This window comes from Heteronotia binoei, chromosome 3, assembly GCF_032191835.1.
Source record: "Heteronotia binoei isolate CCM8104 ecotype False Entrance Well chromosome 3, APGP_CSIRO_Hbin_v1, whole genome shotgun sequence".
Taxonomy (NCBI): Eukaryota; Metazoa; Chordata; class Lepidosauria; order Squamata; family Gekkonidae; genus Heteronotia; species Heteronotia binoei.
In genome coordinates this window covers 84,908,596-84,936,401 of record NC_083225.1, presented here as the reverse complement: position 1 = coordinate 84,936,401, position 27,806 = coordinate 84,908,596, and the positions used below count along the sequence as shown (strand labels likewise).

The 27,806-nt window shown below is 40.7% G+C and overlaps 1 protein-coding gene across 1 annotated transcript in view; it reads left to right on the top strand.

Annotated features, from left to right (window-relative positions):
- The window catches only part of CFAP47 (cilia and flagella associated protein 47), a 536,960-nt gene that overhangs the window by 297,138 nt on the left and 212,016 nt on the right, over positions 1–27,806 (top strand). The window contains exons 49-50 of the mRNA XM_060234105.1: positions 12,375–12,486; positions 21,955–22,068. Coding sequence (XP_060090088.1) covers positions 12,375–12,486; positions 21,955–22,068 — 226 coding nt within the window. The remainder of the gene's footprint in view (positions 1–12,374; positions 12,487–21,954; positions 22,069–27,806) is intronic.

Below are 27,806 nucleotides of genomic sequence, written 5' to 3'. Positions count from 1 at the left end.
CTCCGTCTCTGCCCGCGTCCCTATTTCTTCGTTCTAAAGAACCATACCTTTTTGTATTTGAGTCCAGGTATGTTTTTCTGTTGGAATCTATTTTTGCTTTCTGTTTCTTCTTGTTGGGAGTCTCTTACGGAGATTTTTCGCTCACCCCGTCTGCTCCTTACCCGGTGGCCCGGTTAGGCACCGAAGTGTTGGAGGGCATCGGCCAAAGGGACAGAATGGGGATGAAAGAAGAGCCTCCGCTTCTCTTCCAGTCCCCAAAAAGCTCCCCGGACTATGAGGTATCCCCTGATACCTCTTAGGAGTCACTTCCCATAGGAAAGCTCTCTCAATTGCCCACCAAAACAGAACTTCCCCCCAGAGCTCGGGAGATTCATTCTGCTTCACCACGCCATTACACCGGAAGTCTGAACAGAAGGAAACTTTCTACCCACGCTTCCTATGATAGGAAGTGGCGGAGGTTTCTGCAGTTCTTAGTTGATCCCTCAGTTTCACCCCGAAGGGTGGGATTGTCGGTAATTTTTGAGTTTTTGTTATCTCTGGTGGATGCTGGCCTTGTTTTTTCTTCCATCAAGGTTTATTTGGCAGTAATTTCTGCATTCCATGAACCAGTTGAGGGGCACTCTGTTTTTGCACACCCTCATTCTAAGAGGTTTTTGAAGGACTTGCTTAGGCTTCATCCTCCATCGAGATCACCCCCACAGTTGTGGGATTTGACTTTAGTGTTGGACAGGCTGACTCGACATCCTTTTGAGCCGATGGCCACATGTTCATTACAGTTTTTATCTCAGAAGACTGCTTTTTTGGTAGCCATTACATCAGCACGTTGTGCAGGGGAGCTCGCGGCTATGCGTTGTGTCTACCCATATCTAGTTTTTCAGGAGGCTGAAGTGTCGTTAGCGCCTGATATTTCTTTTCTCCCCAAGGTGGTTTCTCAGTTCCACCTCAACTTAGAAGTTCGGTTACCCACTTTTCATCCTACACCTTCCTCGGATGAGGAACGTAGGTTGCATGCTCTAGATGTGAAGCGTGCTTTATTGTTTTATTTAAGTCACTCTAAGAATTTTCGTAAGGACCAGCAGCTTTTTGTTTCTTATGCTGCTCCTACGTTAGGTTCCAGGATCTCGTCTCAGCGGCTTTCGAAATGGCTCACTGAGACTATTAAACTGTGTTATTTGTTGGCAAAGAAGCCATTACCTGGCCCTATTCGCGGACACTCTACAAGAACGATGGCAATGTCAGTGGCGTTCCTGAAAGGCGTTTCCCTGATGGATGTTTGCAAGGCTGCCACCTGGTCCTCTCCGCATGCCTTTATGAAGCACTACGCGCTAGACGTGCATGCTTAGCAGAGGACTCGTTTGGGAGCTGCGGTGCTGCAAGCTGTTTCTTCTGGTTGACCGTCTTCCCGCCTCCAGGTATGTCTTGCTTGCTAATCTCCCATGAGTGTGAAGCATAGAGACACGAAGAAGATAGACAGGTTGCTTACCTGTAACTGTAGATCTTCGAGTGGTCATCTGTACATTCACACTACCCGCCCTCCTTCCCCACTGCTGACGGTCTCCTTCCAGTAGGGGTTTCCAGCAGTCAGGAAGGAACTGGCGGGATCCTCACGCTGGTTCTGGCAAGCATGCGCACTGGGACGCCTGTGCATGCCCATTGGTGCTGAGCGCGAAAAAATCCCGGGCTTTTTAGGTACCGATTCGGGGATTGGCACGGGCGCTCTATCCCATGAGTGTGAATGCACAGATGACCACTCGAAGATCTACAGTTACAGGTAAGCAACCTGTCTTTCCTATTCATTCTAGAATTGCCAAGTCTGACTCAGGAAATATCTGGGGACTTTGAGGGTAAAGTCAGGAGACTTTGGGAGTGGAGCCAGGAGCAAGGTTGCGAAAAGTACCAATGAACTCCAAAGGGAGTTCTGGCCATCAATTTAAAGGGATCATGTTCCTTTTAAATGCCTTCTTTCCATTAGAAACAATGGAGGATGGGGCACCTTCTTTTGGAGATGACAGAATTCCACCTCCTGTTCCAATCTTTTTGAAACTGGGGGGGGGGGGGTGTTTTTATTTTTGAGGAGAGACATCAGCAGCCATGCTGAAAATTTGGTGCATCTACCTAAAAAAAACAGCTCCCAAGGCCTAGATAACCACTGATTGATTCTCCAGTATATCCTTTGAGGACCAGTGTCCATGGGGTATAATGGAGTGCCAAGTGGACATTCCCCCCCCCGCTTTCTGATAACTCTGAAGCGGGGGGGGAGGGCCTCTAAACTAGGGGATCCCCTACCCCTAACTGTGGATTGGCAACCCTAGTTCATTGTGATTTTTTATCTTCACATAAACCTCTGACTATTGCAGTGGGGAGGCAAGTTTGTGGTGCATGGATAAACACCACATTTCTTCTGGCAGCTTCTACATTTGGCTTCCTGTCATAGTCTGTATTAGGCTTCCAGTTCTGAGGATTACAATTTCTGAGAGCTGGCAATTTATTCTCCTATATCCCTGTTTTCCTATTCTCAAATGTTTGATTACTTCAAATTATGATCTGTGTTGGGAGCTCCTTAACACAGCTGACATTTTGCCCCTTCACCTCTAAAATATAGTGGAGTTCCAGTCAAAGGAGGATTCTTGTAGTCCTCTAGACGGAATGACAGAGACAGTTCATCTGAAGGACATGTTAGAATAATCCAGGAATGTCTCATGTAGTGTTGAAAGATGGAGCCTCCCTCGGATACATATTTACCCTCATACATAATGACTGGTCCTTTGTACTCGTGCACAGATTTCAGTGACATGTGTCAACACCACAAGGAAGTTGTGAATCAAAGAGCCTGACCATAATTTATACACAAAACATGAAAAGTAGCCACTCCTAATATAGAGAAGCTCTGCCTGCTGGAAATTTTATGATGGTGTCATAGAAGCAGAGAAAAAAGGGGGTTAGATGCAAACATACAGGAAAGCAGGACCCTTGCCCCCTTTATTGCTTGTCTGATTATCTCTCTGCTTAGTGGCTAATTTTTAATATAAGTTGAGAGGTAGGGAGGCAAGGAAAATTAGCCACTAACTAGGAGTTTTAAAAATTCTTAACAGGCAGTGCTTGGCTACATGTGTCTACTTTTCAAATGGTAAAGTATACATGCTTTGAAAATTCTGTGTTCAGATCTTCCAGCATTTTAAAAAAATTAGTTCTCAGTAGGGTTTCCAGCTGTTGGCTAGCAACTAATGTCAGAAGGAGGGGGCAAGGTGGGGGGGTCAAATGGATGTAACTTCTGGCACATACATGGATTTGGGCAAAACTCAAATCTCAGGCATGTAGGAACCCAATTCAGATTGGGACAATGGCAAGCAGGAAGTTAAAGTCTAAACCTTCCCTCTACCTCATGCCATTTTTCCTAACTTGTAGCAACCCCAGGAAGCTGCTTCATGCTCCACTGTTAAATTTAAGTCTAATCTAGAAGGGGTCATTTCATGTCAGGAATATGGCATGAGGGTTAAGACCCCTCTCCCTGCTTTCTATGCATGTGATCTGAATCAGGGGTCTATATATCTGAGAATTAACTTCAGAAAATCCGTGGGAGCTCTGAACACAGAGGATGTCTGAGTTGGCCTCAGCTGCCCTTGAATGCTAGCTTTGTTCTTAAACTTCCTAAAGCAGCCTTACAGCCAAAGCTGCTTGATCAGAATTGCTTAAGTCTTTGCTCTGGGTCTTCTGGATCTGCATAACTCTTGGCCATATTCCCAGTACTCCTTGGTTTTCTAGATTTCTTTACTGAGCTCTGTCAGCTTCCTGAGTGTCACTTCATGAGTTCTATGGGTTGTAGCATTTTGTGTGTGTGTGTGTGTGTGTGTGGCATTCATTTCTGAGCAAAGCTAGCCATGGACAGAATGCTTGTACTCTAAAAAGCCAATTGAATATGTAATGACTGTGGTTTCTTGGTCATGAGATAATTATTGCTTCCCATATTCCAAGCAAAATTGTGACATTTAAAATATTTTATTTATTTATTTATTAGATTTTTAGTTGTCACTCACCTGAAGAGTCTTGTGGAGACTTACAATATTAAAACCGATAAGGTAAAAAGAAAAAACAAATATAAAATATTAACATTAAAATATGTGGCTATCACCATACCACTGTTAAAAGAACCCAAAGCTCATTCAGCTTTGTATGCCCTGTGGAAATTAAACAAGTCCAGCAGGACTATGTGTTAACTGAGAGTGCATTCCACAAGGTAGGGACACAACTGAGAAAGCCCTTCCCTGGTGAGGTGACAGCTACTAAGTGAGCCACCCTAAGGCCAGCCACCTACAAGAGGCCTCTAGATGATGACTGAAGGGAGCATTGGGAGTTGTAACAGGAGAGGTGGTTCCATAAGTATGAAGGTCCCAGACTGTTAAGGGCTTTGAAGGTTAACACCAACACCTTGAATAGGATCCAGAGACTAACTGGTAGCCAATGATAGCATGAAATCTTGCCACACCCAGAGACTACAGCGTCTACAGCTGTCAGCTGGATACCATTGAGTCTCTGGAGTGACCTTCCAGTTAGGATTTCAGTTTTTCCCAGCCACATGATCTCTGTCTTGGATAGATTCAGCTGCAGTCAGCTCCCCTCTTAACCATTGGACCACAGCATACAGACACTGCAATAGTGCTGAGATATTTTGTGAAATAGAACTCAGGGCTTCTTATTCTATTCAGATCAATCTGTTGTTAGTTTATCTCTTCTCTGTCTCTGTTTTTATACCTTATGCCATGCTTCTCCATGCACCTTTATAGCCATTCCCTTTTTCTCTTGCTAATATGTTTTCTTCTCAAAGTTCCCCCCTTAAGATCGGTTTCTTCAATAATTTTTTTCTGACAGACCTTTCGCCTTTCCTACCCATCTAACCTGTCCCCTGCCTACTGATTCTCCCAAAACTGCTCACTTGGTAGATTTTGTTCTCCTGCCATCCATATCTTGTCTATCTAAGTTAGAAATTAGAGGAGTCACAGTCAAAAGAACCAGGCAGCAAAGAGAACCAGGTAGCAAAGAGAACAAGAAACTATGACAAAAAGTGCAAAACAACTTCTGTGCTAATAAAAGTATATATTATCAGTCAGTATCTCTGTTATTTCTATGGTAATTATTGCAAATCTAACTCTTAAGTGAAAACATAAATATAATTTAAATATTGTATGGTACAAACAGGAACAAAATACATAATTTGATGGGTCTAATTCCAGAATTCAATAATAGAATATTTCTGAAATTCAAGAAATTGATGGAATACTCCTAAAGTCCATATAGTCCAATTTCAAAGTAAAAAAATTGAGTTGAAAATGTCCAATATTCCACTCCAGGTCCAGAATACGGTGTCTGGATTCACTCAGAATTGCTTCAAATTGTCATACTCTTCCTCAGCTGCAGCTGGTATTGATGCAACTTCAGAAACCAGGTGAAGCCTGGTAATGGAATATCTACAAAAATATCTTCTGGATAATAGCTAAACGGTCCCTGCATACATTAAAAATGTTGAGCTTACAAAACAACATAATGTAGCATTCAGCAAATCAATTTCACAAGTAGTTTGTGATATTTAAGGATGATTTTTCAGAGAACCTCAAATGTCTTATATAGTTAGTAATACAATACTCAAACTGAAGGAATATAATATGTGCGCTTACACCTCTGCCATTTCAGCAGGTGCAAGTGGAGGAGTGGGGAATCAAACCTGATTCTCCCAGATAAGAGTCCACAGACTTAACCACTACACCAAACTGGCCTGAAATGTCAAGAGTGGTAAGGTTGGGAATGTAGACACAAATTCTTATCAGTCACTTTAGTATAAGTTTTTACAGCCAGTTTATTTTCCTGGGCCCTAAAGACTTGCTGGGGTAATGTGTAGGCTGGGGAAGGCAATGGCAAACCACCCCATAAAAAGTCTGCCATGAAAACGTCATGATGCAGCATCACCCCAGAATCGGAAATGACTGGTGCTTGCACAGGGGACTACCTTTACATTTAAAGACCATAATGTCTAAAAACAAGATAAAGGTGTGATTCTGATGGTAAGTAAATCTGATAGAGGGGTATGGTGCATTTAGTCAATCAACAAAGTCTTTCAAACTGTCCCACGTAAATAAGAAAAATATTGTCTATAAAACATTTTTAAAAATTGTATATTAAAAATGGATTATGAATCTGATTACAAATACATTTACTTCCCAAATTGGCCATAAATAGATTGGGAATGCTGGGGGCTGCAGCATTACCCATTGCCACCCCTTTCATTTGGTTAAAATAATCCTGGTTAAATTGAAGATAATTTTTTCAACTGTAAGATTAAAAAAAATCCATCAAAAATGAGTAGGCGGATGGGTGTTTGAAAGTTGTTCCAAAATGTTATGTATGCAGTTCCTAATGTAATTATGTGGAATACTTGTGTTTAATGTGGAAACATCCTGCATTACTAAAAAAGATGCATTGGAAAGGTCAGATTCTCTATTTTTACAATGAAATTGCCCGTGTCCTTTATACATGACAGAATTTTTATAATAAAAGGTTGTAAAAAAATAATCAATGTACTTTGAAATGGGTTCTAAGATTGAGTTGAATCCAGAAATTATTGGGTGACCGAGGGGGGGGGGCGGTCTTCCCAGTTTGTGTACTTTTGTCAAAATATTTTTTTAAGGTACATGTGGATGTTTGTTAGTAAGATATCTAGCATATGAGTGATCTTTGAAGCCTAAATTTAAGGCTTTTGTAATAACATTTTGACTAGTCTTGTGATGTGTATAGTGGGATCATGGTCAATAGGTTTCTTAAAAAGTCTGATTGTGCAATTGTCTATAAACCTCTTAGCAATAGTCAGTATAATTACTATTGCCCCACCTTTATCTGCCTCCTTGATTATAACTGATGGATCCTTTACTAAATTTTATGGAATGTGGCAATCTTGAAGTGTCAGATTAAATTTTACTCTGCTTTTATGGTTCTTTCAATATTCGATGTCCCTGAGAATCAAACACTCAAATACAGTGATACATAAGTAGACTTGGGTCTAAATTTATTGATATCAACATCTCAAAAATGCCTTTTCAGTTTGAGGGATTTAATCAATTTATATACATCAATTCTGGTTTGAAAAGAGTTGTAATATAATGTGGGGATGAAACCAAGACCCAAGTTCAATAAACACTGTTCAGCCAGAGTCAAAACCTAAGAGGAGAGACTGATGATTAACAGTGCAATCCTAAGGATAGTTACTCCAGTCTAAGCCCTTTGAAATGAATAGACTTAGACTGGAGTAACTGTCCTTAGGATTGCACTGTTAGTCCTCTACCTCCCTTTGTGGGGTGGATAATATGGGGGGAAATTTCATGGTCCCATCATTTAGTGGCATGATCTAAAAACAGTCTGTAGCTGATCCCTTTCTCCCCTGAAGTAGTGGCAGAATCATCAGCATCAGAAGTTTCCACATCTGTATGATTATTTCTGGAGTCTACCCAAGATATTTTTCGTCTAGAGGTAACATTAGGGGAACACTATTTATACACTCTTATAATCCATGTCATCCTTTTCAAACATGCCTACGAATGGCATCTTCTCCTTATGACCAAGATAACATCGTTTATTTCAGTGTTCTTCTGCATCACACACAGTGCTTCACACAGAGGCCACTTGAAAAAAGTAACATGTTAGGATTCCTTTACTTCCAGTGCCAACCTAAGCAGGTTTGCTCAACATCCTACTTAGACTTACATCCAGGAAAGTGTTATTGGGATTGCACTGTTAGCTACCTGATTTGGCACACTGTGTTTCCTAATTCAGTTTTTATCAGTAGCAATAAAGTATTCTTCTGTTAGATGTTATTCATTTAGCAAATTTTTTGCTGATTCCCCCACTTTTATAGTTTGTTCAAGTTTGATATGGATGAAAAGTGTATCCTAGGAGAATATAAAGAAGTTAAATCATTATAGATAATTATTTAGATGGATTATACATTCTAATGTGGTAGAAAACTTTGCAGTACAATGTTCATAAATGAAAATAAGCTGCAAACTATTTTTACATTTCCTGAAGCAAATTGGTCTCTGTCCTGATGCACAGCTGATACCTTGCTGTTTGTTGGTGATGAGAATGCTCCCTGTTGTCAACAGCTGCTCTTGGCTAAGCCTAGGAGAATTTGGCTGCTTTCCTTATTGTATTCTGCTGGAAGAAGCATGCTCTCACTTCTCTTGTCAATGATTATGTAGAAGGTTTAGAAGAAACACACAGATAATCAGCTACCCAAATTGCCAAGCTGCATATATTGTTGCTAATACACACAATGAAGCTTTAGTAGTTCAGGACAGTAACAGACTTTGTTCTCTTATTCTCCTTATTTTATAACTTATTCCCACCCCAGCTCTTTTTCCATCTACTGAATCTCATGCTAGCTAAACTTGCTGCCTTATGGTTGCAACAGTGGTGGCAAATGGGTGTCTTAATGTCTGCCTTGCAGGAGGTCCAGTTTTATGATAGCTCTTCTGATACCATTGGCTGAATTTGGTACAATGATATTTAGAAAAAGTTGACTTTTTACTATGCAGAGATCATACATAACTTGTGGCAAACTGCAATATTCTGTCTTTAGGAAAAGAAAATTATAAAACAAGTAACTCAAAACAAAGAATGGGGTGGGGAACAACATTTTAAAAAATACAAACATTATTACCAGTGTTCCTTCTAAGCTGAGTTAGTGTGAGCTAGCTCACAGTTCTTTAGCGTCCAGCTCACATATTTTTGTCTTAGCTCAGGAAAAATGACCCCAGAGCGAACTAATTTGTGCAGTAGTTCACAACTTCAGTGCCAGTAGCTCACGAAGTAGAATTTTTACTCACAAGACTTCACAGTTTAGAGGGAGTATTAATTATCACTTGTACTTTTCTATTAGCGAAGGGGAAAATACTGTTAGGTTGCCTATTTTATCTCACTCCTTCCAAGATAATCCTCCTGCTGGTTATTCTTTTAATAAACATTATCACTATTTACCACTCCATGGTTGGGAGTGAATTCTACCCCAGACCAGTAACACCTGTCTTCCTACACACGTGGGTGTGATAGTCCTGCTTAAACTATCCATTCCCAACATCTTGTATCTTATTTAAAATATGTACCATCCAATATCGTCTCCACTCCAAAATATTGATTAAGCATAATTATACACCCCCAAACACTCACCTTATAACCTCCATCTTTTCATATAGGCATTTGTTTTGATATTTAACAAGTTGCAGTCAGTGTCTCCTAAAATTATACAGAAATTTTCTATGGGGGAATCCTTGACTTCTGGTATTTTTTTGGATTAGATGGATATTTGATAATTATGAATGCTGTTTGTTTCAATAGGAAATCTTACACTTTGAAATTTGGTCTCAGCAGATCTTAGGAATAATTAAAATGTAATTTCTGTATTTTATATTTTGCGCTATTGATCTAATATTCATCACCAGTGGCTGCCAGCTTGAAGTGGGTCAGACTGGATTTTGTATTCATTGACTTAGATCTTTCAGTTCATTTGTGGTCTGCATGGTACTATAATTAGTACTGGACAATGAACCCTATCACTTGCATTGTTAGACCTTTTGGCTGCATGTTTTTTTTTTCTGTTTTGTAACATGTTTATAATATTCTCTCCTTAAAGTACCACTCAGGTGACTCATTTCAGGCATCTGATCAAGTGGGCTGTGCCTTTGACTCACAAAGGTTTATGCTGTTGTTGTTCAGTTGCACAGTCGAGTCCCACTCTTTGCGACCCTGTGGACAAAGTCACGCCAGGCCCTCCTGTCTTCTACCATCCTCTGAAATCTGCTCAAATTCGAGTTAGTTACATCAGTAACGCTGTCCAGCCATCTCATCTTTTGCCGTCCCTTTCTTGTTTTACCTTCTGTTTCTCCCAGCATCAGGGTCTTCTCCAGGGAGTGCTTTCTTCTCATTTGGTGGCCAAAGTATTTGAGCTTCAGCTTCAGCATCTGACCTTCCAGGGGACAGTCTGGGTTGATTTCCCTTAGGACTGACTGATTTGATCTTCTTGCAGTCCAAGGGACTCTCAAGATTCTTCTCCAGCACCACATTATACATATGTTTATCTTTTAAGTGGAATATTCATCCCCCCCCCCCTTCCACATCATAGTATGGTAGATAGTACTGTTTGCATTGATAGATGTGCAGTATATCTGAGTGCTCAATCATCAGAGGAGCTGGATTCTACATTAATTTAAAACATTTGTATGCCCCTTTCTACCCAACTTTGGGTCCTCAGAGCAGCAAAGAATATTAAAACCTATGTAGCCCAGACAAGACCAATCTTGTCAGGTCTCAGAAGCTAAGCAGGGTTGACTCTGGCAGATATTTGGATGGGAGACCTCCTTGGAATACCAGCAGTCGGGAGGTGGGGGCAGGCTTTATTCAGCCTCCTTGCTAACCCAAATAGAGTGCATTGTAGTAATCTTATATTTCAAGGACATCATGTATTACAATAGCAAGGTCTTTTATGCTTATGGAAAGCTGCATCTGGCTCACTAGTCTAAGCTGGTGAAAAGCACTAGCTCAGGGCACCCAACCTAGGGTTGCCAGCCTCCAGATGGGACCTTTAGTTCTCCCACTTTTACAACTGATCTCCAGCTGGCAGAGATCATCTCCCCTGGAGAAAACGGCTGCCTTGAAGGGTAGACTCTATAGCGTTGTACCATGCCCCTCCCTAAACCCCACCCTCTCCTGGATCCACCCCCAAAGTCTCCAGGCATTTTCCAAAACAGACCTGGCAACCCTAACCCAATCACTGAATTAGAAAGGATGGAGTAAGGACACAGCCCTAAGGAAGGTCCAGTTGCAGAGGTAAGGAGCAGCCTGGTGGGAGTCTAATCAGTACTAGATCCCTGTAGTGAAAAGAGTAGGCTAAATACCTCAAGAGAAAGGCATTCAAGGGACTACGAACATGGATGCAGGAACTGGGAGCAGCTGAGGGATGAGAGGTAAAAGTCCTCAGATGAAGGCAGTAGAAAAGGCAGCTGGCTGGAGGCTGAGAAAGAGCAGTGTATGGTCAGACCTGAAGCCTTTGCAGGCCAGAGAGTTCCAAGCCTCCTGGAGTCTGAGAAAACTGTTCCTGTTCCGAAGGGAAGCCCGAAGAAACTTTCCCACTTAACCCTGGCAGACTAACTACTTCCAGGTTTAATCCCGTAGAAAAGGTGCAGCAGCCAAGAAGAAAGTTGCCAACTCTGGGTTGGGAAATACCTAGAGATTTGTGGGGGTAGATTAGGGTTGCCAGGTCCAACTCAGGAAATACCTGGGGATATTGGGGGTGGCACCTGGAGACTTTGGGGGTGCAGCGAGCTTCTAATGTTAAAAAATAAGAATACAAGATTGCGTATTTACTAAAAAATATGTAGATAGCTTTTCAACAAATTGTGAAATGTCATATGATTTAATGATTATAAATATTTTGAAAACATAAAATGGAGCAATAGCATAACTAGACAATAGAATTCCATAAAATACAACAGCAGCAGCAATTTTAGAAAGTTGGGCAATCAGAATCTAAAAAACAACAGTTGAAGTCAGCAACCTAAGAGACATTCATGTATTTATAAAGTCTATCTATTCCCCATCACTAACCCTTTGTACGTAAATATCAATTCCCTTTCCTGCCAGTTTGTTCCAATAAACCAAAAACTTTAAAGCTTTACGCATGCCTACCATGCCAACTTTCTGAAGGGAAATATTTGAGAACTGAAGCAACAACAGGGTGATTGTTTTAGTGGGATGATTAATGAAGTGGTCACCTTGTCATTCATGCCTATGCAATCTGAAAGCTTTAGCTGTATCCATTCTTGTATAGTATACCATGTCCTTTATGAGGTGAAACAAGTTATTTACAAACAGACTGAAGAATAGACTCATCCTGAATATGCCTATAGTACAGGTCACCACTTTTCACTGTAAAAAACTTCTAGTTATTTGTAAATGTCCAGGATATTAAGGGTTTCTTTTAAAGAAGTAGTATATTGAGTAGTTTCTAGTTTTTATACTTAATGCAAGATACCTTAATGAACAGCACAAAGCAGTGGTCCTGATTTTGCAACCTTACTTGGATAATGTTGGTCAGGAATATTTCAAGAAATTAATGTAACTTATTTTGATTTATGCTACTAAAATTTAACTCGATACCTTTGAAGGGCACCACAAAAACCATTTCTGTAGTCAATTAGGCACTGCAGGAAAGATTAAGAGAAATGGAGAAATGTTTGCACTTCATCTCAGTTTCGGAGCTACATTTTTAATATCTTCACATTTTCTGCATTTGAGGTTGTATGGCTTTTTATTTTGTTTGTTTCTTTTTGTCATGCTAGGTGTTTTCAGATCTTCTGATAATAAGCGGTGATCCAACTCTTACTGTAGGACCTGGTGACACAGCTGCTTATACTCTGACTATATCTCCATGGAAACGTGGGAAAATGCAAGGTATATTTTAATTTTAATTTAGCACTTCATTATGAGTATTGCATAATTACCTTATGATTCCACAAGATGCAGCTAAACACTTATGAAATTACCTCACTCTCACCTCTGTTTTACAAAAGCATCTATCAGGAAAGCTTTTTACTTGTACAAGAGTCTCCTTCAACAATACACATTTAATAATATCCAATTCAAAATGTAACTTCAATTTAGATTGCTTATAATCTAGTTTTCAGTCACCTGTGCCAATCTAGTTTTGGCTGCAATCCAGCAAAGCTGTTTATGCTCATGAGAGTACCATGTTCCCGGTCAAGGTTTCCTAGACTGTTTTTTGCCACAGCAATTTTCACTGTCAAAGAAGCAAGCTGTTGTTTAAACTGTGCTGAAATTTATCATGCTGGCTACTGCAGTAAAATGGGCATAGAGAGCCCTGCCCATTTTTTGTGAATCTCCCATAGGACCTCCTGGTTTTCTCACAAATAGTTCTGCCCCTGAACAAAATAAATAAGTCAGCCTTTATCTGCTCCTTTCAGATATCTAAGAGTGCTTTATCATACATTTAGAAAGGAGAAGGACTGTTTCCAGGATTTTTTTCCAGGACAAGCTTTGCCTTCATAAGTGAGTCCCTGGTATGACAGACGTAACATTCTTAAGAACGTGCAATCTCAGTAACAGAGTTATACAATGATTGTTATCTGGATCTGTAGGGTTCTATTAAGCAGAATCTAACATCCTAAATTGTTCCTATTTATGCCACACTTTTGTAATATACAGTTATTTCCTTGTCTCGTATTTTTTATTTAAATAAGAGCATAGTTCCTATTATACCCTGCAGCAGGACATAAAACCAACTAAAAACTCAGCACATATCCCTGTACAATTTTCTCAGCTTTACATGCCCCTGACAGCTATTTGCCCCATTAGGAAATACCATCCTACTGCCCCAGAGGTGAGAGCTTTGCCAGCTGTCTTTACTGTCTGCGGCAAGGAATATCTCACTCTTATTGGAATACTTGGTTAATATAGCAAAGTTTGTTCTGTCATAGAAGTGTGATATTGAGTCCAGTAAATAAATCTCCCAAGAAGTATATTGCAAAAAAGGCATAAACTTACACTTTTTCAAGTACATCCAGTTCACATTTATTTTGCAGTCGAGGGAGTACTAATCTAAAGAGTAGTTTAAAAAGGGTTCCAGAGGAGATCCGGGAAATTACAGGCCAGTCAGTCTGACTTCAATGCCAGGAAAGTTGGTAGAAACCATTATCAAAGACAGAATGAGTAGGCACATTGATGAACACAAGTTATTGAGGAAGACTCAGCATGGGTTCTGTAAGGGAAGATCTTACAGACTAACCTGTTAGAGTTGTTTGAGGGGGTGAACAAACATGTGGACAAAGGGGACCCAATAGATGTTGTTTACCTTGACTTCTAGAAAGCTTTTGATAAAGTTCCTCATCAAAGGCTCCTTAGTAAGCTCGAGAGTCATGGAGTAGACAAGTCCTCTTGTGGATCAAAAACTGGCTAATTAATAGGAAACAGAAAGTGAGTATAAATGGGCAATCTCCTCAGTGGAAGATGGTAAGCAGTGGGGTGCTGCAGGGCTCAGTACTGGGTCCTATGCTCTTTAACTTGTTCATTAATGATTTGGAGTTGGGAGTAAGCTGTGAAGTGGCTAAGTTTGCCGATTTCACTAAATTGTTCAGGGTGGTGAGAACCAGAGAGGATTGTGAGGCACTGCAAAGGGATCTGTTGAGGCTGGGTGAGTGGGCGTCAACGTGGCAGATGAGATTCAATGTGGCCAAGTGCAAAGTAATGCACATTGGGGCCAAAAATCCCAGCTATAAATACAAGTTGATGGGGTGTGAACTGGCAGAAACAGATCAAGAGAGAGATCTTGGGGTCATGGTAGATAACTCACTGAAAAAGTCAAGACAGTATGCGATTGCAATAAAAAAAAGGCCAACGCCATGCTGGGAATTATTAGGAAGGGAACTGAAAACCAATCAGCCAGTATCATAATGCTCCTGTATAAATCGATGGTGCGGTCTCATTTGGAATACTGTGTACAATTCTGGTATTTCTTATGTGTATTTTAAGGCTGTACTATCTCCATTGCCATTATCTGCTCAATAAATAAATCTGACAAATTCTGGTCACAACACCTCAAAAAAGGATATTATAGCATTGGAAAAAGTCCAGAAAAGGGCAACTAGAATTATTAAAGGTTTGGAACACTTTCCCTATGAAGAAAGGTTAAAACACTTGGGGCTCTTTAGCTTGGAGAAATGTCAACTGCGGGGTGACATGATAGAGGTTTACAAGATTATGGGGGCTTCCAGTTTGGGAATCGTGCTGAGCTGACGGGGACAGACTTAAGCCTCTGTTCAGGGTAGGAAAAGGCTTTTTTTGGCCTTCTGCCTACATTTTTCAGTTAGAGATTTGTCCAAGATACGCACAGAAACTCAGAAGAGATTAACCTTGGCTGATAGGGAGCTCTGTTGGGGGCTCTTTAGAGGCTTTGAGGGACCGCCGGAGAAGAGTGGCGTTTTTCATCATCTACAGAGTTTTATAGAGCCATTCAAGTGGCATAAGCTTGACAAGATCCTAAGCTCTTTTGGGACTGATGAACATCTGATATTTGAAGAGACCGAAGCTAAGCTGGATATCAGTGGAGAGGTACTGATTATAATCTTTCACTCTGGGAATTTTTTAAGGCAAACTAAATAATTTTGGAAGGTGGGAAGGAGTGATCTAGAAAGAGGGGTAGACAAAGAAAAGAAAGATTGAATTTTGGACTTTGTTAAAATAAGGATAATGCTAAAAATTGAGAAAGAAGTTTTTGTTTGAAATACCTGTGGTCATCGACGAAAGCATTAACGTCACGGCTCTGCATTCTCTACAATCGACACAGGAAATTCGTCAAAGATCATGAGACTTGGATGACATTGAGGATGAGACTTGGTGCCTAGCAAAGCAGGAAGTAAGAAGAGGAGTGAGACTAATAAAGACTGTGAGATTTGGATACCATTGAGAACGGGATTTGCTGCCTAGCAAAGCAGGAAGTAATAAGATAAGAGAGATGAATAAGAAGGCCTATTCTAGTTATTTTCTACTATAGAAAAATTGCGATTGCCATCTTGAAGAAAATAAAACTTTTAAAAATTAATATCTAAGCCCAGGAAGGTCGTAGAAAGGCGAAATTAGGCTTAATTAAAAGGGCAAGCTCTCAGCTATTGAATCTGTTGTTTGGATTTTGATTTTGAGATGTTAAAATTTTCATAGGATTTCTTTAATGTCAGAGCCAAAAACAACACGTACAAGAGCTCTCTCTTTGGAAAAAATGCAAGACCAACTAGAAGAGATGGAAGCTAGAATAATGAAAGGGGTTGATAAGATGCTAACAGCTTGTAAAAAAGAACTTAAAACAGATATTGGAGATCTTAAAAAGGAAGTGGAAGATTTTAAAAATGACGTGGTAGTGGTCACAAAAAAAGTCCAGGATGTAGAGGAGAAAGTTAAAGTACATGATTCCACCTTGTTAAAGCTGCAAGAGAAGGTGACAATACATGATTGCAGACTGATGGAAACTCAAGTTTGTCTGAGAGGAGTACCTGAAGGGGAGGGAACTGACTTAAAGGAATATATGGTGAAAATAATTGCTGACTTTTTAGAGGAAGATCCTGAAGGGACTAGAATATGTATGATAATATGTATAGAGTTAACTCATCATATGCCAAGAACAAAAATTTGCCAAGAGATATAGTTATAAAATTTATGACAAAAGACATGGCAGGGAAAATTTTGAATAAAAATTTCCAAAAGACTCTGATAGTAGGGGGGAGCAGAGTCAGAATAATGAAAGAGTTGCCAAGACAAGTGATAAATGATAGGAAAATGTACAAGAAACTGACAGAGAAATTGCGTGCTAATGAAATAAGATATAGATGGATAATACATGATGGCTTGAGTTTTGAGCTACATGGAAGGAGGATTACAATTACAAATGCACATGAGTTGTCTAGTTTTTATGAACAAAACAAAGACTTTGCACCATGATGGATTACAAATTATTATCTTGGAATGTAAATGGATTAAATTCACCACAAAAAAGAAAAGCAACATTTCATTGGATTAAAAAACAAAATTGTAACATAATTTGTTTACAGGAAGTTCATATACAACAAAATGATTACAAATTTTTATGGAATAAACAATTAGGACTGGAATTTTTTTCATTGGCTGAACAAAAGAAAAGGGGCGTGTTTTTTATATCAATCAACAATTAGAGCCAAAATTGGTATTTAAAGACAAAGATGGAAGATATATAGCAGTAGAGATAATGATTAATGGGGGAAAAACATTATTAGGACTGTATGCACCAAATGGTGCAAAAGATGCTTTTTAAAAAGACATTATCAGACAGCTGGATGAAGTGACTTATGACCAGATCTTGATGATGAGAGATTTTAATGGAACAATACAGAATAAAATAGATAGATCTGGCCAAAAAAGTAATAATAAGGAAAGAAAATTGTCAAAATCATTTTTTGAATTGGTTAAACAAGAATATTTGGAAGATATTTGGAGAAAATTTAACCCTGAAGTAAGAGACTATACTTTCTTTTCAGCAAGACACAATACTTCTTCCAGAATTGACATGTTATGGGGTACTAAGAATTTGGGCCTCATAACTAAAAAAGTAGAGATTCTTCCAAAGATAAGTGCAGATCATAATCCAACATTATGGACTACAAAATTGCAAAGAAAAATAAGAAGATGGAGAATAAATGAAGATTTGCTACAAGATAAAGAAATTGTAATATTTTTAGAAAATGAAACTAAAGCTTTTTTCCAAATAAATGACAAAGATGATATAGAGTTCCAGATGGTATGGGATGCTTACAAAGCTGTAATGAGAGGAATATTGATTACATTAAACAATAAGGATAAAAGAATGAAAGAAAAACAGAGATTGGACATTCAAAATGTGATAAAGAAAAAAGAAGGGGAACTGAGAAAAAGACCAGGGAAAAAGAAAATTATAAGGGAGATTACTATATTACAAACCCAAATGAGACATTTGTTGAATAAAGAAGTAGAATGGAATTTGAAAAAAACTGCAACAGAAATCTTTTGAGGGTGCGAATAAACCTGGAAAGTATTTAGCCTGGCAATTGAAGAAAAAGAGAGACAGTAAAATTATTAATAAAATTGTGGCTGATGGAAGAGAGATAGAAGATCAAGAAGGAATAAAAAGAAAATTTTAAAGTATTATGCTAATTTAAGGGTGTGAAGATAAAAAAAGAAAAGATTGAAGCGTATTTGCAAAATATTAAAAATATTAAAATAGCACCCTTAACTGAATATATGAAGAAAATTTTGAATGATTCAATTGAAAAAATTGAAATTGAAGCAGCGATTAATGCAATGAAAATGGGAAAGGCACCTGGGCCAGATGGAGATACGGCTAAATTTTTCAAAACCTTTAAAGAAGAATTAGTAAAAAAACTGCAAAAATTGATGAATATGATAAGAATAAAAGGAAAAATACCAAACACTTGGAAAGAAGCTATAATTTCGTTGATCCCCAAGGAAGATAGAGATGTTACGAACATACAGAACTACAGACCAATTTCATTATTAAATAATGATTATAAGATATACACAAGAATCTTGGCAGAACGACTTAAATAATATTTGATTAACTTAATAAAGGAAGATCAAGCAGGATTTCTCCCTAAAAGGCAAATAAGAGACAATATAAGAACAGTTGTAAATATTGTAGAATACTATGAAAACCATCCAGAAAAGGAAGTTGCATTATTTTTTGCGGATGCAGTGAAAGCCATTGATAATTTGAACTGGGACTTTATGTTTGCAGTAATGGAAAACATAGAACTTGGAGAACACTTCATGATAAAAGCAATATATATGGAACAGCGAGCAAAGTTGTGTATAAATGCAGACCTCACAGAGGATATGATGATCAGTAAAGGTACAAGACAAGGTTGTCCGCTTTCACCATTGTTGTTTATAATGACTCTTGATATTTTGCTGATGCAAATATTAGATGATAAAAAAATAGAAGGGCTGAAAATTAGAGGATTTACTTGTAAATATAGAGTGTTTGCTGATGATATAATGTTTATAGCTGAAAATCCTATACAAGTAATACCTTTGCTGTTAGCCAAGATACAAGAATTTGGAGAGTTGGCGGGACTTTATGTTAATAAAGAAAAATCAAAAATTTTATGTAAAGACATGCAAGTAAATAAAAGGCATTGCAGAGACTGACGGGATGTGAAGTTACTTCTAAAGTAAAGTATTTGGGCTTGGAGATAACAATGAAGAATATTGATTTGTTCAGAAATAACTATGAAAAGCTATGGCATAAGATTAATGAAGATATGGTGAAATGGAATAAAATTAATCTGTCATTGCTGGGCAGAATAGCTGCAATTAAGATGAATATTCTGCCGAGAATAATGTATTTGTTTCAAACCATTCCGATTGTGAAAGATAGCAAACAATTTAATAAATGGCAAAGGAAGATTTCAGAATTTGTATGGGCTGGGAAGAAACCAAGGATTAAAATGAAAATTTTAACAGATGCTAAAGAGAGAGGAGGATTCCAGCTACCAGATTTAAGACTATATGGATCTTAGGTCTGATCTTTCTGCAGCCTAATCTGTATCAGTATATCCCAACAGTATATCCCAACAGTTGCTGACAGTCTCAGTTTAAAGTATGCAGTACCTTTTAAGTACCTTATCACCTTTTAACTGCAGTCCAATCCTTTGTGGTGAGTGTGCTAACTCTGCTAGATAATATGCTTACAGCTGTTGTAATGTCAGGTCTTGTTGGTAGCTCTGTAGTTATTTTTGTCTGGCAGTAGTTCATCGGGTACTTTTCTTTCTTGGAGCCTAATTCCATTGGTTGTGGGCACTGGATTAACACCTTCTGGGCCTAAACTTTGCAACAATTCCAGTATCTTCTGCTTTAATGAAGGCGATAACTTCCATCTGGTTCCCATTCAATCTGAATTCCCAAATAAATGCTAGCATTGCCTAGGTGTTTGGACTTCTACTTCCTTGTTTAGTTGGGATATAATCTCAGCACCGGTGTTTTGATTTTCATGGCAAATAATCATATCATCAACATAGGTCAGAACAAATGCCTATCTTCCAACTTTGTGGTAAGACAGGGGTCAGTTCTGCTTTGTCTGAAACCCTGATTGAATAGTATCTTGGACAGCTTATCCAATCAAGCTTTTGCAGCTCATTTAAACCCATAAAAGCCCCCTTTGAAGTTTACAGATGATGTTTATTCTTTTCATCTCTAAACCCTGGTTACTGTTTTATGTATAATTTTTCCTGTATTTCACCATGTGAAAAGGCAGTCTTAATGTCAGAGTGTTCTGTTGCATGTTTCTGGAAACTATGATGCTTAGGAGCATCCTAAATGTGGAAGGCTCGGCCCTTCCCAGCCAAGCCGGCGCAGCCGGCGTTCGGGCTGGGGGCCGCTTTTGCCCCCGCGGAAGAATGAGGGCAGTGATTGACAGTTCAAGTCAATCCGGGTCTATTGTGGGGCGTGGTGTCAGGGCTATATAAGCCCTGGCCCCGCCCTGAACAAGTGCGGTTGTGTTTTGGCTCTCTGTGGGAGAGCCTCGTGCGCGGAGCGGCGTCATTTTGGCCTTCGGAGCCTGGGAGCGTCGAGGGTCGTTCAGTGAGCGGTGCATTGGCTGACAAGCGCAGGCGTGGGCAGCGCAAGCGGCCGGTGATCGTTCGCCGAGGGAGAGTGGTTTGTCGTTGGAGGCAGGGGGCTGATAGCGCGAGCGGCGGCTATTGACAGGGAGGCGTTTGGGTGGGCCGGTTCGTATCTCTCAACATCACTGTTTGCATATGGTTAACTTTAAAAGAGCCCGTGAACAGAATAACTAATACTGAAATCTTATACAATGTGAAAAGTATATAATTCTAAATAAATTTGATCAAACATTTGTAAGAATATTAATCATAGTCTTCACATATGCAGAGACACATTACGTCCATACAGTTGGAAAGCCAAGTGAATATACTCACAATTCATATACTGATAACCAGTGTTCCCTCTAAGCTGAGTTAGTGTGAGCTAGCTCACATATTTTTAGCCTCCAGCTCACACATTTTTGCCTTAGCTCAGGAAGGATGGCCCCAGAGAAAACTAATTTATGCAGTTGCTCACACCTTTAATGCCAGTACCTCATGAAGTAGAATTTTTGCTCACAAACCTCCTCAGCTTAGAGGGAGCATTGCTGATAACTCATACAGTGAATACAACAAACAGTCTCTAACATCTTTTTTAAAAGTTCAGGTGTAACATACACCCAGTGGCATTCTTACCCTTAGGTAGTTCAGTGAGAATTCACATGTTGTTCTCATGCAGTGCATCCATTTCTTCTTATGCTGTTTCCCTCCACACTTGTTTGCTTCTTGTTCAGGCATGTGCTGGAATTCAGCCCATGTTGTTGATTCACATGTTAGCTATGCCTGTGTGAGGTAGGTTAGTTTCTCAGCTGGAGCTCTCTTGCTGGCCTGCAATGAGCATCTGAGATCCATGGTCTCATCAGCCTCTGCAGCAGTCTCTGGCTCACCTGTTAGTCCAAGAACTTCCATCTCCATCTCCTTTTCTGGTTGTGTCTGCACAGTGACTGCATTGGTTGGCTCCAATCAATACACCAGAATCTGTTTTTTTAATTTTCCTTACATTTCATTATGAGATTTCCAAATGCTATTATTTTCTCTACTACAGAGAATAAATGGAATAGTTTCCACAGAATTCTCTGAGCAGTTGTATAACAAGAAAAAAATACTTCAAAAATGAAAATCCTAGTTGGAATTAGCCATGGTTAGTGTCAGTGCAGCTTTAACATTGAACCACAGTTAAGACATACCAGAAACGGTGCCATTTCCACTGGAGGAGGAGGAGGTGTGTAAGCCTGCTAGTTCAAAAAACATTCCTTCAGTATATGTAATGAGATAAACAGCCAATATCCTTTGTTTGAATAAGTCAATACAAAAACATTCTGATACACTAAAAATAAAATAAAATAAATTCCTGATGTCTTAATCATGTTTACAAAATTAGCTGCAATGCATGTGTAACAAGCTATAATTTCTTTTAAAAAGTGGGAGGGGGGGAATGTATGTTCTCACTTTTCCTTGTGAACTACAAGTTCCTTAATCTCTCACCCTTAGTAGGGGACCTCAATTCACATTCACATAATTTGCTGCATAATATACCGTATATTTTAAAGAGCATCTTGTCTTTTGAATACTGTACAGTAGAGTGGCCAGTATCAAAATGTAGTTAGGATTAATCTTCTGAATTGTGTCTTATTCAAGGTTTTAGGGACCTTGGTATCAGGGTACCAGTTCATCCTATGAAACAAAAGCTTCAGTTAATAGAACATCTGGTAACTATTTGTTTTAGGTATAATTTCATTTGTTGCTGAAGATGGAGAACAGCAGCAGCATCAATTTAACAGCTCGCTGAAGAAGACATATGGTACACAGGAATTGCAAGCAGTCAATGCAGCAAACACTGGTAGGTTTATTATTACAGGGAATTTCATCATCAGTCTATATAAATGTCCCATCATCATTTATTTCTGAATGCAATGCATATTTTATATGCTAAGCCATGTGCCTATTTGAATAATGCATACTGTTTGAGTATAGAACACTTTCTTGCTTTTGAAGCATTTTTATTTAGTTTCAGATTTGGTTTGGCTTTCTTCCCCTCCTCTTTTTGTGCATGAACCATTTTATTGCCTTTGGCAAACTGAGGACCCAGACTATACACACAGACACAGACTATGCTGCCATTTACTATGCTGACTGCTGGAGCTGCAGAAAAACTGGCATATGAGACAAAATTGCCATTAAGACACTATATGTATGTGTGAATTTATGTTCATCATTGATCTTCTGTGCAGTCCCACATGGGGACTTCATGTGTGCAGCCCTGCCAATTGGTAGATTTTTACACCTTTGAGCCTCCAGAGGTCACTGTGCACTGGAGACATAGGCTTGTTCCTGTCCCTAGCCAAATTCTCCTGTGCAGCAGTGCCACTTTCCCTAAGTTCCTCTTTTGCTGCCAAATGTATAGGTTGCTTCTTTTGAGTCTCCTGCTCTCCATGGTGAGGAATTCTTTGTCCTTGGTATCTTTTGTTCCTGCAATGACACAGAAGGCATTATTTTAGAGTGCACCTGCTATGGTGCAAGGATGACATAAAGGGACAACCACAAGTTGTGTCTCTTTTGCCTGGGGGAAGGCCATTTGATGTCCACCTGTAAAGCCTGTTTGAAGTTTCCCCCTAAGGCTCAGAGGGAAAGATCCTTGAAATTAAAAGTGGCTCTTTGGAAGAAGGCGCTTATGACCTCAGATCACCCCACTTTGAAGTCTAAAGAAAAGCCAGCTCTGACAGAGCAATCGGGTTTGACCCATTTGGCTCCGCCTTCCAGGTTCCAGATCTCAATGAACCTGGTTAGGCTCAAGATCTCTCAACAGCAGCAGGCCTCCTCCAAGCCACCTTCCAAAAAGCTTAAAAAGTGAAGGAGAAATCCAGGGAAGGCTCTCAGACCATGTTTACAGCAGAGGCCTACTATATCTCCAGATTTGACCTCTCTACTCACATCCCTTTCTGAGGGAGAGATTGACCATGAACTACCATCGACTCAGCTGCTGGCTAATCCTGAATCTGAACAGTTGGTGACCTGGCATGTGGCTCAGGGCAGGGCACTGGGAACAAGCCTACATCTCCAGCGCACAGCATCTGGAGGCTCAAAGCTGTAGAAACTTCTGATTGGCAGGCCTGTGCATGCATAGTCACCATGTGTGCCTGCACAGAAAATACTCAATGAACAATAGTTACAGGTAAGCAACCCTATTTTATTGAACTTTAAAAGTTCAGAGACTAGTTTAAATTTTCCTCTGACCAGTGCAGAAGTATAAATCATGAAAAGAGTAGAACAATAATAAGTGTAATGTTTGTGACTGCCCACTTGCAAATAAATGATATTAATAACCTACACGCTCTGTTAAAAATCTTCAAGGCTACTGTCTTTGGTTACTGCCTACCTCCTTTGTGAAGGTGGAGAACATACATACACACAGAGCAGAATCTCTGTAAAAGATCTTAAGTGACTAATTGGTTCATGTGGGAGTAGGTGGCCTTCCAGTATCTTTATCCCACTCTTAAGGCATTAAAGGTAAGAACCATTATTTTAAATTGTGCCCTGAAATGAACTGGCAGCCAATTTAGTTCTACAAAAGTTGCGGAATAATTTCTCTGTAGCTTATATGAACTGGCAATCACTGTGCTGTCCTCACCCTTCAGTGGCAGTCTGACATAAATTGTATTGCATAAGCTTCACCTAAATATGATCAGAACCTGGATAACTAGCTAGATCATACCTTTTAAGGAGTGGTCACAGCTGGCACAATCACTAAAGCTAATTAAAGGGTAATCATGCTAGAAGAGCTCTAATTCTCTGTTTGTAGCCACAAATCTAATACTGGATTCTAACTTTATACTACTTTGCATGCTTAACCACTACCCACAAGCTATATGTTGCACTGCTAACTGTATCCCCTTTCATTGTCTAATGAAGTGTGCTTTTAGCACACAAAAGCTTATATTCTAAATAAAACTTTGTTGGACTTAAAGGTGCTACTGGACTCCAACTTTGTTCTATTGCTTTAGATAGACCAACACGGCTGCCCACCTGGATCTATCAGTATGAAACTGTTACCCGGTATATATTTTTTGATTACAACCCATTATTCTCAGTATGCCTTCATTCAAGCCATTATTAAACATAACTATAATCAAGCAACCCAGAATAAGAATTCCTTTTCTAGCTTGATAGAAATCCATTCACTGATATTTGGAGGTACAACTTTGCAGCCAGATATATAGTCATATTTAGGCTTGCCAATCCCCAGGTTCCAGCTGGGGTTCTTCTGCTTTCCCAGGCTCCTTCCGCCCCCAGTCAGCTGGCCGGCGGGGGGAAGCCCCGCCCCAAGAGGACCATGTTCCTTTCCACCTCAGGAGGCTTCAGTCTCCGATTGAAAGGCTTCCTCTTAGGATGGTGTGTATGTGTTACTTTGAAGACGTTGGCAGCAACTCGTGAGTAGAGAGGCCAATCCCTCACTTCAGAGTAGCCAGAAAGGAAGGGGGGAGGAGGGGGAAGGAAATGTCTGCTGAGCACTTCATTATTCCCTATGTGGAGATCGATTCTCATAGGGTATAATGGGGAATTGATCTGGAGGTTTTGGGGGGTCTGGGGGGCTGTTTTTTGAGGTAGAGGCACCACATTTTCAGTATAGTATCTAGTGCCTCTCCCCAAAGTACCCCCCAAGTTTCAAAACGATTGGACCAGGGGGTCCAATTCTATGAGCCCCAAAAGAAGGTGCCCCTATCCTTCATTATTTCCTATGGAAGGAAGACATTTAAAAAGGTGTGCTGTCCCTTTAAATGTGATGGCCAGAACTCCCTTGGAGTTCAATTATGCTTGTCACACCCTTGTAGCTGGCTCCGCCCCCAATGTCTCCTGGCTCCGCCCCCAAAGTCCCCAGATATTTCTTGAATTGGACTTGGCAAACCTAGTCATATTACAAGAGCACCTCCTAATCCATGTTGGTCTAGTAAAGCTGTTCTAAAATGTTCTTGTCTGAAATAAAATTTTCTTATGCCCACTACATCATATTGATTGTATTGACTTGCACCATGTAATCTGCTTTGACTCTGAGAAAGGCAGATTATGAATATAGTAATTACCGTATTTTTCGCACCATAAGACGCACTTTCCCCCCAAAAAAAGTGTGGGGGGGAAGTGTGTGCATCTTATGGAGTGAAGGTACGTACCTTCCTCCGGGGGTGGGGGGGGCGATCCGCTGCCTCCGCCTCTGATCTCGGCGCTTCCCCTGCGCCTGCCTGCCTGGCTCCAGCTCTGACGCTTACAGCAAGCGCCAGGATCGCTCCCTCCGCCCTCCAATCCCAGCGCTTGCTTTAAGCATCAGAGCTGAAGCCAGGCAGACAGGCACAGAGAAAGCACGCCGCCCCCTCCACAGCCGGCGCTCGCGAAGCGCTGGGTTTGCGGAGGGGGTGGGTGCTTCCTCTGTGCCTGTTTGCCTGGCTTCAGCTGATGCTTAAAGCAAGCGCTGGGATCGGAGGGCGGAGGGAGTGATCCTGGCGCTTTCTGTAAGCATCAGCTGAAGCCAGGCAGACAGGCACGGAGGAAGCACCCGCCCCCTCCGCAAACCCAGCGCTTCATGAGCGCCGGCTGTGGAGGGGGCGGCGTGCTTTCCCTGCGCCTGCGTGCCTGGCTGGGAGACAAGTGGCGAGATCGCTCCCTGCGAAGTGCTGGGTTTGCGGTGGGGGTGAAGGGAGCGATCTCGCCGCTTGTCTCCCAGCCAGGCACCTGCATCTAATGGTCCGGAGCGTCTAATGGACCGAAAAATACGGTAAATATATAAATAAATAACACCTACCTAACTTTTCAGCTAGGTGGATTCAAAAAAGCAATTAGGTTGTCCTGGCTTAATTTTTTTTTAAACCATTGTGCTGCTTGGTTGCTGCTCATCATTGACATACATTTGTGTAGATGCATTTTTAATGATATGTTGCATCAACTTTTTGATGTTAAAAAAATTACTGTGCAATCAACCTATTGATTCTGAACAGCTATACAATGAGCCACAACAATTGAGAAGAATTTTGCTATGGCTAGAGTGCTGGGGTTTTTTTTTGTTTATTTCTCAGAAGCAGCCCCGTGCCACAGAGTGGCAAGCTGCAGTACTGTAGTCCAAACTCTGGTCACAACCTGAGTTCAGTTCCAGCGGAAGCTGGGTTCAGGTAGCCGGTTCAAGGTTGACTCAACCTTCCGTCCTTCCGAGGTCGGTAAAACGAGTACTGAGCTTGCTGATGGTAAAGTGTAGATGACTGGGGAAGGCAATGGCAAACCACCCAGTAAAAAGTCTGCCAAGAAAACATGATGTTTTCAGAGAGGCCTGAGAGGAGCAGAACAGAGCAGAGCAGCTCTGAAAGGCTGAGACAGCTGGAGAAGTTGCTAAGAATTTCTGTGTTTTGAAAGACTTCATTCTGAGGCTTGGGTGACTGCTGAAAAGGCTGAGTTGTAATAGCTGGGGAACTGCTGTATGTTTGGGTGAGTGGGCTAAAGGTGAAAGTGATTGATTGATTGATTGATTGATTGAGAGTAATTGTTGATGATTGCTTAGGAGTGGTCTACTCCACCCTCTTTGCATTTTAAGCTGCGCCTTGCCAAAGGCTGAGCACATCTCAGAGAGGCCTGAGAGGAGCAGAACAGAGCAGAGCAGCTCTGAAAGGCTGAGACAGCTGGAGAAGTTGCTAAGAATTTCTGTGTTTTGAAAGACTTCATTCTGAGGCTTGGGTGACTGCTGAAAAGGCTGAGTTGTGATAGCTGGGGAACTGCTGTATGTTTGGGTGAGTGGGCTAAAGGTGAAAGTGATTGATTGATTGATTGATTGAGAGTAATTGTTGATGATTGCTTAGGAGTGGTCTACTCCACCCTCTTTGCATTTTAAGCTGCGCCTTGCCAAAGGCGCGAGCCTTTGGTGTGAGCCGAAGGGCGAGAGCTAAAGGGCTCTTGGCCTGTGGCTCTTTGCCTGGGGGCTTCCGAAGGACCAGGAACCCAGATCCCTGATTTCCTTGTTCTCCCAATAAGGTAAGTTGAGCTTCCAGAGGGGGAGCCACGTAAACAACAGCATTTAAAGAGGACTGTATATTATATATATATATATATATATATATATATATATATATATATATATATATATATATATATATATATATATAATGAAGGTAGAATGCCAGCAGGGGGGTGGGGGCTTTCCAGTGTTTTGCACTGAGTGTCACATGTATGACTATCTGCCCACAGGACAGAAGTCTTGGGTGTGTGCTCGATGCAAGGAGCTCCTGGTCCTCAGGGAACGGGTTCGTGCCCTTGAGGCCGAGGTGACTGCCCTGGAGAAGCAGAGACAGTCAGTTAGGCAATTGGGGAAGACTCTCGGGGGCGTATTAGATGAGCCCCACTCTGAATGTGGCAGCCCCGTTGCTGCCAGAGAGCGTGAGGGTCGAGAGGGAACAGGGCACCTTGCTGAGGACAAGGGGAATGCGCCCTCAGAAGGGACCTCTTCTTCGGTTGGTGAGCAGGTATCCTTTCACGCCAAGGAACCATCCCTGGGCAGGGGGAGAAGGGGGGTCTTGGTAGTTGGTGATTCGATCCTTAGGCAAGTAG